At 41.9% G+C, this 9,871-nt stretch overlaps 1 protein-coding gene across 1 annotated transcript; it reads right to left on the minus strand.

Annotated features, from left to right (window-relative positions):
* Positions 1–1,850: 1,850 nt before the first annotated feature.
* On the minus strand, positions 1,851–9,432 carry Bfra_007054 (putative polyketide synthase protein; the record flags this gene model as incomplete). Its single annotated transcript, XM_037337428.1, has 10 exons — positions 1,851–3,086; positions 3,142–3,307; positions 3,390–4,801; positions 4,865–5,056; positions 5,131–7,583; positions 7,700–8,191; positions 8,250–8,373; positions 8,478–8,688; positions 8,746–9,054; positions 9,104–9,432. 10 exons carry the CDS (start codon positions 9,430–9,432, stop codon positions 1,851–1,853), a joined length of 6,924 nt encoding a protein of 2,307 aa, XP_037186808.1.
* Between the last annotated feature and the right edge of the window lie 439 nt (positions 9,433–9,871).

Genomic DNA, 9,871 nt, shown 5'->3' on the forward strand with positions numbered 1-9,871 from the left:
TAAACAATATTGTTTAAGTAGATTATTAGTTTAGTGATTTCAGGGGAGTATAATTAATTAGATATTATAGTCTTTTCAGGGGATATTCTATTCTTTTTAGGAATATTAAAAGTTTATTATAATATAATAATAATAGAGTTAAGTTATAATAATAGAATAAATTAATTATTATTATTAAAGAATAATAAATTATTATATAAAGAATAAGCTTAAAGAAGATTTTTATAAATTCTATTAAATAGGGTTAGAATAGAACTAAAATAGGATTAAGATTAGACGAAGTGATTTGTTTTGTTTAATAGGGTAAATAGGTGACTAATCAAGGCTTAAGGCTGAATTATCACAAAAAGTAATTATTAATTTTATTATTATAATTATAAGAATTATAATTAATTCTAATCTTATTGAATTTCTATTTAAAATCTAATTTAAACCATTTCGAGATTTTTAGTTATTTTTATATAAGCCTAGAGACAGCTCCTATAACATTTAGATAAGTATAGAAATCATAAAACTATTTAATTTATATTTGAATACTTTAAGAATAATATACATCCTTTATTTTTATTACTCTATATAACATATATATTATAATCTCTTGATTTATTAATATTTTTATTTCTAAAAAAAGAATATCAATATTATCTTAATATTCTTAAATTATTAATAGATTTTACTCCTATTAATTAAAAAAGCTTTTTTACTTATTATTAGAAAATTAGATTAAAAGCTTTAATACTTCGAAATATTATTTCTAAATAAAAGACTTCAAATTTATAACCTCAAAACTATACTAAATCTCTTTTATTCAAATTATGACTCAAAAATAATAATCAAAAGATTATATATCAAAGTTCTATTTCAAATAATAATCCCAAGTTTTAATCGAATATATATTCATCTTTTATTATATAAAAAACTCTTTAAAAAAGAAATAATATTCGAAAATATACTAATATAATAAAGAAAGTTAATAAAACTAATATTCCAACTTACTAACTACTTTTTCAAAAGATTCAAAAAGGATTTAATACTAAGGACTATAAACCTATATAATTTAAAAAACAAATAAAACAATTAAAATAAAAATTAGAAAAGATTATACCTAAAAAAAGAAGGATAATAAAAACTAGTTTAAATTTAAGGTTTACAAAAATAGAAGCTATATATCAAGCTTAAATTGAAGCTAGTAATTAGAAAATTGAGATAAAAGATTCTAATAATATTTATAAAACTAATATTATAGAGGATTATATTAAAGTTAAATAATGATTGAGTTATTAAAGTTTAAAGTTTATATATATATATATATATATTTAGGTGGTTCAAAAGAGGGATGGTCCGAAAGTGGGGTATTCAACTTAAGCAAATCATTCAGCTCCATTCGTACCGCAGAATGTCATCAAGTAAGGACAGGCGAAGACTTCTGAATTTCTAATCATAATATACTCTGTAAGAAACAGGAAAATCAAAAGGCTCGCTGTACATATATTATGTATTGATGCAGGCGACTCACTTAAATTGCATTTTTCCCTAATGAACTTCTGTTATGCCGTGTAATTCACTTACATCGATAGTTACCTATCTACTATACCATTCACGAAGGCAGGCCGCGACGATGATAATTCTAAGATCTGCCAATTCTGATGTGAGAGAGAGTAGCATGATAATTGCAGATAGGTATGTTTTAAAATGAAGGGTAATATGGCTTAAGAGGAATCCAATTCTACCTTGAAAGATATAAAGCCAAATCATCATACTGACACTATCATGATCTTGTACTACAGTGTATTCGAGTTTAAGGAATTCATGGACGCTAGATGGAGTACAATACAATAACTCGCGAACATCTACAATGCAGTCATCTCGGCTGCGACGAAATCGGCCAGTGCTTTCAAAGACTTCCCAGAACCCAGAAGGTCAAAGAAAGGAACATCTATCCTGAATGTAACCCAGAACCAAGATCGAAACTCTGATGCAATCATGCTGTCTACACCGTACATGGCCAAGGTCCTATCCGTGTCAACACGTTCGACAGGAAGCAACATCAAATTGGAAAATCGTTTCTGGATCAATTGAAGAATGGCTGATGGAAGCGACGGCGCTTCAGTAACAGACTTGAAAGCCATTTTTATGTCGGCTGGCACATGGTTCAGCCACTCGACACTTGATTCTGTGCTTTCTATTGCTTCACGGTCAAGGTTGCGGCTACCTTGTGATAGCTTGTGCAATTCAAAGCCAATTGACAAGACGGAAGCGCGGGGATCATCAATTACATTGTGGGTGACCTCAAAGCCTTGCTCCATTAGCTCTTGAACGCGGGCCGACTCCAGACCCGTCAGAATCAGCGACGACATGTGAGGATCGTTTTGTGAGTGAATTAGTGTAGTCGCAGCACCGCCAAGTGCAAAATCCACAATGTGGAGGAATTCCTTCTGGGTGAGAGGTTGTATACCGCGACGATTCAGCAACGCTTCAATTTCTGGGTTCTCGTGAAGATACCCTACCTCGGCGATGTTTCCTAGTCCGATGGAAGTAGCTGGTTTACCATTAGCGCGGCATCTTCGCGTAAAGCTGTCGAGGAAGGCGTTCGCGGCACAGTAATTGCTTTCGGTCGCTGTGCCTATGCTACCCGATACCGAGGAGAAAATGAGGAAGAAATCCAGATCAAGGTCCTCGATGGCTGACTGCAAGTTCCATGTTCCCTTAACCTTTGGTAAAACAGCCTCTTGCCATGCCTCACCTGTCATTTTTGAAAAAATGGACTCTTTGAGACCCATGGAGGCCTGCACAAGGCCTCCAATCCGTTTACCTGAAGAGCGACCGGCTTCGACGAATTTGATCACGTCAGACGCCTTCGAGACGTCACCTTTCAGTACTATGGCGCTCGCGCCGTTTGCACGGATTGTCTGAATGAGCTTTGTTGCTTCGGGTTTGTCGCTGCCGGATCGTCCGAGAAACACAAAATGGCGAGCGCCGCGAGATAACATCCATTTGGTTAGACTTCTACCAAGACCCCCAAGGCAGCCCACGAGTAAGTAAATATTTTCTTGGTCGAATACCGTAGAGTATTCCGCAGGCGCAACCTAATTATGTCAATGGAACTAATCATGAACTGTCCCAGGATGCAAGAAAGCTTACCGAAATGGTGCTACTTTCATCCTCCATCGAGATCACAATTTTTCCTATTCTATCTTTTGCCGAAAAGAAGTTGATTGCTTGGGCTATATCTGTTACACCAAAAACCGTAGTTGGTAGTGCTTCAATCGAGCCATCGCGGAAGAGATCGAGAACCTCGGTGAATTTTCTAGAGCGCCCCTGTCAGTAGCTGCTATATTATGTTCTGCAACTGCTTTGTGGAACAAGTAATTGGAAAATGTTAGACACACTTAGCTAATTTATCTCGGTAAAATTGCTCGTGATGATAGTACAATTCGCTGAGGTCAAATGCGGTAAATGTAGCGTTTCGGAGGAAACCATCCATGTCCAACCGCCCAGCATCCAACAATTCTTTTTTGCCAACTTCTACAAAGCGACCGAAGTCTGCTATACACCTCCAGCTGGCATGCATCAAATCGCCGGTCAGTGAGTTGAGGACAACATTAACACCCTTACCATCTGTTATCTCTCTGATGCCAACCGCGAAACTCACGCTGCGGGAATCGAATATGTGAGAAGCCGGAATGGGAAATTTCTTCATCAGGAAATCTCTCTTCGCCTGTGAGCTGACGGTTGTATAGACAGTTGCTCCAATACGCAGAGCAATAGTTATAGCCGCAATTCCCAACGCGCCAGCACCGGAGTGAATTAGTATAGACTCCCCAAGTCGCAAACTCGCACGATCATAGAGGGCATATAACGCTGTACAATAGACTATAGGAAGCCCTACCATCGTTTCATATTGCTCCCCTTCCTGTATCTTTTGAGCTGCCCATGCTGGTATGCGCTCTGTGGTTGAAAAGTGGATGGGTGCAATGGCTACTACCCGATCTCCAATCTTCAGATGATCGACATTTGGTCCTATAGATGTGACAATACCACTGAACTCCATTGCTGTTGTTCCCCTTTGTGTTTCCATACGCCCTCGGAGTACATACACATCCTTTGCGTTGAGGCTCACTGCTTTGAGTTCGACGTCTACAAAACCGTCAGGGGTTTCCTTACGTTGTTCCCGCACTTCTTTGAAATGAATGGAGTCTGCTACTCCAGGCTCACCAACTACTAACTGCACTGGCTTACTCATTTGTAGTGTCGAATTGAAAGTGGAATGTCCATCCCTAATTCGCGACTGAAATACCGAGTTCAGTCCAGGCTCGGGCACAAAGCGACTCACATAGAGAAGACCTTCTCGAAGCAGGAACTCCTGGTCATCCATCAAGTCAGCTAGACCGATTATATTTGCGATTGCCTGTAGCGTCGACAGGTTATCAGCGCAATTAAGGGGACCGATATCTATGACAGCGATGCGCATCGAAGGCTGCTCTAGCATGAGGGACCGAGAGAGCCCACTGCACAGTGAGAGATTCGGATCACGGCCATCTAGGTTACCGGCTCCGGTGATCCAAAAGTGGGTTCGCATTGTTTCCGTGATCAGATGCAGTCGATTTAGATCTTCTTGCGTCATATTAACTAGGTAACTTCTCTCTAGCTCAACTAGTGAGATGCATATAGTTTCTGGATCGATATTGGGACCAATCTCCTCGAAGAGTGTTATCCGAGCATCATCTAGGTAAATATGCTGCAAGAGATGTTTGGATAGTCGATTAGCAAAATCTACTAGCTCAGGCGAGGGCTCATGCAACTTCTCGCGACGTCAGCTTCATCGTCTATGCACTAGATTTACAGTCAAGATATTTTGACTCACCAGAATGATCGCATATCTGCCTCTGAGCTCTCTGGTTATTGGCGGCTTGCTTAGAAGTGTAATCTCTCCTACTTCGGTCACCCTGAGACTAGTTTGACATAAGGGATCTGGTCCCATCATATCCTTAGATGTGATAATAGTACCATATTCGCGGAGAAGACACTCCAGATTCAGTACTAATTGTCCCTTTATCTTCATCATGTAACAGTTAGCCTTGTACACCTTAATATTTTGAATATGAAAGTAGGGCATCGAGCTTTGCTTACCATTGGCAAGATGATGACATCGTAAAACCCCGCATGAACATCGGCATTGTCAATGGAATACTTCTCGTCATCATCCCAGGAATATATATCCCAGACTCTAAAACGAGGAAATGCCGTGCCGTCGCCTAAGAGCCCTTTCCAATGCTTTTCGAATTTGGTAAACTCTCCTAGCACCAAAACATGCATTCGTGGATTCTTGTGTCCGATCATATCCAGTACTGCACTTATTGTGTCAAATTGATTACTACTGACAAGCTCGAGGGACTTCTCCCTGACATATTGAGCCACATAATCGTTGAATTGCTTTTGTGTATTGGTGGAGAGACGCTGAATATCCGGTTTCCATTGCACTCGCAAACACGGGTAGCGTTTTGGAGATGCAAATAGCTCTCGTGATTTCTTAGCGCCGCTACCATGAAAAAGGGCAATCTTTGCATTCTTTACTTGCACTATAGGCAGCTTTTTGGGGTTAAAGAGTGTAGAGTCTATTCTTTGCGTGGAAGCTCCGCTTTTAGTAGACATCGCATGAATCACACCCTCCGATTGGTAGTCTTCGAACTTCACAGGGAATATCTGGCACTCGGGGAAGAATACTGGCAAATACGCTTTCAGGTTCTCTGGGTTACCTGCTGCTGTGCTCATGATTGCTAATTGAAAGCATGCATCGAGTGTGATAGGATGAATCTGGTACTTTTGCGAGACATGGTTGGCTACAGGAGGTAATAGACGAACGGTGCCAACTGCTTCTGCTGAATCTGTTACTTTGCTAGCATGTATATTGCTTACTGATCGGAAGTGTGGCCCAAAGCAAAGGCCAGTGGTCCAATACTTGTCATAGTAGTTTGAAACATCTTGTTGCGTCGAGTGGTGGACCCCAGGAATCTCGACGGTGTATCTTGCACGATCTAAACCGATCCTACGTATGCTGCCGATACAATGCGTGTCTGTCTTATCAGCTTTCCAGGAAGCGATGGAAAAATCGTACCAGTCGCCAGAGACACTTGCTGTTGATATTCTGCGTGGAACGACAGTAGTTTGCAATTCAGTTAGTTCGATGGTAGCATTTGTCTCGGCCACGACAAGTGCAGTGTTGATGCTGACGTTTCGAAATTCGAAGCCCTCTGACTTATCATCCTGCGCCGTTGATGCAATCTGTGTCATCGCTTCCACAATCATAACGAAGTATGCCGCTGCTGGAAAGACGATCTGAGCTTCGACTTTGTGATGACTAAGCCAAAGGACTTCATTTATGTGGAGTGTATTCTGCCATCTCCATTCATTTGGATGTCCCCCAGGCTGAATCGACCCAAGGAGTTCGTGGCGCGGATAATTCCTATTGCGTGACTCTCGATTTAGTCGCGACTCTTCCCAAACTAGTCCAGCAGAATAATCCCACTGATAAGGCGTCAGATCTTGGATGGGGCGCTGATACTGGATGGGAATTTGGTTGATATTACTCCAATTCAGTGGGTATCCACGTATGAAAAGGCTACCAGCTAGACATTTGATGCGAAGGTTAGCATCGGCATTTCTCTCTAGCGTGTGGGTGTAGAGAAGATTTTGATACTTCAGACCAAGTTGCGCTCGAGTTTGCTGAATAGGACCTTTGAGTACAGAATGCGGTCCCACCTCAAGTAGGTGCAGTGTTGTGTCTGTAACCATGGTGGTTAATGCTGAATGGAACTGGACTGGCTTCTCAAGATTGCTTCGCCAATACTTGGCGTTTGCGACAGATTGACGATGACTCAAGATATCCAAACTTTCATCGTCGTACCCAACACTGGAATACATCTTCCGTAAGGAACATGTTTGCATGGGATGGGTTTTGAAAACTGATTCTATAAAACGCTCATAGACCTCCCCAACCTCTTTCATCATAAAAGAATGGTACGCACATCCACTGGTACGTAGTAATCGTGCCAACTTATTCTGCTGCTTGATCTTTGTAGTCAAAAGTTCAATACCAGATTTTGTCCCGCTCAAGGTCACACTTTCAGGTGCGTTGACACATGCTACACATACTTCTCCCGATAAGCCTGTTTCACGGATCAACTCGGTGGCAGATATGACACTTATAGAAGCAGCCATCATGGCTCCCGAAGTGGTCAATTGTGACACAGCATAGCCTCTGAAGTAAGCTATCAAGATGGCTTCCGTGGCATCGATGAATCCAGCTGCATACGCTGCGGCAATTTCTCCCGAAGAGTGACCAATAACGCTGGAAGGTCGTACGTTCCAACTCTCAAGCATGTCTACAAGGGCAATCTGAATAGCAGTGCAAAGTGGTTGGCTACATTCAACTTCATCCACTCGACTGCGATCTGGAGGATCCATAATCAATTGCTCCAATGTCCAACCTGGAGCCTGTCCCTTTGGTAACGAGTGAATGACCTGATCCAGATGTCTTATCGAGGCTCTGAAAGTTACATTATATTCAAGCAGTCCTTTCGCCACTAAGATGCTTCTTGTTAGCAGCTACTCTAAAATACAGACGGTAGAAATTGCGTCCAAAATAGTTTTTTGGTGCTTGAGATCTGAAGTCATCTGGGAGAAATAAAATAAAACCTACTATTCGTATATTGAGAGCCTTGCCCTGAGAAAACGAAGCCGAAAGGTGGCTGATTGCCATCATGTAGGCCATCTTCGATTGCCGACTCAACAATACGTTGAGCGGATTCTTGTGCTGAAATCTTATCCTTGGAGCGGTCGGCTATTAGATATTGGCGATTGTTGAAGTGAGTTCTGCGTTCCGCTAAGGTATATGCCAAGCTTGGTATCAGATCTGCCTCACGTGTTTTAATGAATTTTGAGACATGATGTATACGTGCGTTCAACGAAACAGACGAGGCTGCTGAGATAGGCATTAAAAACAACGGATCATGTAGATTATTGTCATTCACATATTGCCCCGTGCTGTCATAGATACTAGCGTCTACAGCCTCAATAATTGCATGTGCATTTGCACCGCCGTACCCGAAAGAATTGACACTAGCTCTGCGGAGAGATCTTGGCCACTCATGGACTTCAGTTGCAACTTTGAAATTTAATTCTTTAAGCTTGACTGGATTCCAGGGTTAGTGTTCCACTAGACTTTTCTCAAACATGTGTTGGGGACTTACGCTCCGGGTTTAATGTCTTCAACCCATGTGTTGGCAATATCTTCCCGCGACTCAATGACATAGCGACTTTGATGACTGAGGTTAGACCACTAGCTGCTTCACTATGTCCCAAGTTTGTTTTCACCTATTTGCGATTCCAAAAACGTTAGCCCATTCCTTCAATAGAATCTCAAGCAGACGTTGGAGGTGTTATAATAGAAAGAAGTTTGCAATCGAGTGGCTACTTACCGATCCAATAAGGAGAGGCGATCCTTGTCTTCCAGCAAAACAACGGCCGATAGCGTTCACTTCGATGGGATCGCCGACTGGTGTACCTGTACCGTGGCATTCGAAGTAGTCAGTGTCACACATATCAAGTTCGGCACGAGAATATGCCTTTCGAATGACAACCTCTTGCAAATCCGAACTTGGCTGCGTAAGACCTGGCGTCCTTCCATTGCTGCCAATTTCAGTCAGTGACTTCTCTCTTGAATCGTCTGCAACTCGGCATACATACGCATTCACAGCGGTACCTTTGATAATGGCAATAATGTTGTCTTGCGCCTTCAGAGCAGAAGACATCTGCTTGATGTACAATGCATTAACTCCCTCCGCTCGTCCATAGCCATCGGCACTTGCATCGAAGGTATGACAAGTCGAGGTAGGCGAGATAACACCAGCCTTCGACGTGGCAAGTGTCTGCTCGGGCGAAGTGATGAGGTTAGCACTTGCGACAATAGCGCTGTCACAGTCACCATTTTTAATGCCGTTGATAGCCATGTGAAGGCAGTACATAGATGAAGAACACGCTGTGTCCAAGGTAAAACTAATATAGTTAGCTTGATTCTAGGACATCTTGTTCCATCGCCACTTACCTCGGTCCTTTCAAGTCAAAAACATGACTTATTCGGTTTGCTAGAAGGGTCGTACCACAACCTACAGCTGAATAACGATGGATTCCATCCAAGTCTCGTTGTTGCGTCATGATATGGTCCACGGTGAAATTTCCAACGTAGACCCCTACATTGGTCCCGGAGATAGTCTCCTGTGACACACCGGCATTCTCGATACACTCGTAGACTACTTCGAGGAGCTTTCGCTGTTGTGGATCCATCGAAGCTGCCTCAAGGTTATTGATGCCGAAGAAGCCATTGTCGAACTGTCGTACGTCCTCTTCTAAAAAATACCCTCCATTTGTGTTCATTACCCCGCTCTATTTCCATCGACCTCGTAGAAGCCGTTGATGTCATACCTCTGACTCGGTACAATTCCCTGGCCGGATTTATTTTCCAGTAAGAATTCCCAGAGATCGGAGGCCGAAGCGATGCCACCTGGAAGACGGCAGCCTAATACATTCTTATGAGCTTCTAGATGCTGTAATAGTCATTGGGGTATTACAGATACGTACCTATACCTACTATACAACATGGATCATCCTCTTGGAATATTTCCGCACCATGGCAAGTAGTCCCATGCGATTGGTTACCATCGGTTGAGTCACATGATGTGACTTGTGTTGCACTCATCTTGATTGTTGGAGTCGCCAGTTAGCGTTTGTTTCGTGAGGTAGTAAAATGTCCGCTGAATACACTTGTATGTTGGTAGTCAAAGTTGCTTGAAGTATTTTGCAAATCCGACACTCC

Source organism: Botrytis fragariae (assembly GCF_013461495.1).
Source record: "Botrytis fragariae strain BVB16 chromosome Unknown tig00000795, whole genome shotgun sequence".
Taxonomy (NCBI): domain Eukaryota; kingdom Fungi; phylum Ascomycota; class Leotiomycetes; order Helotiales; family Sclerotiniaceae; genus Botrytis; species Botrytis fragariae.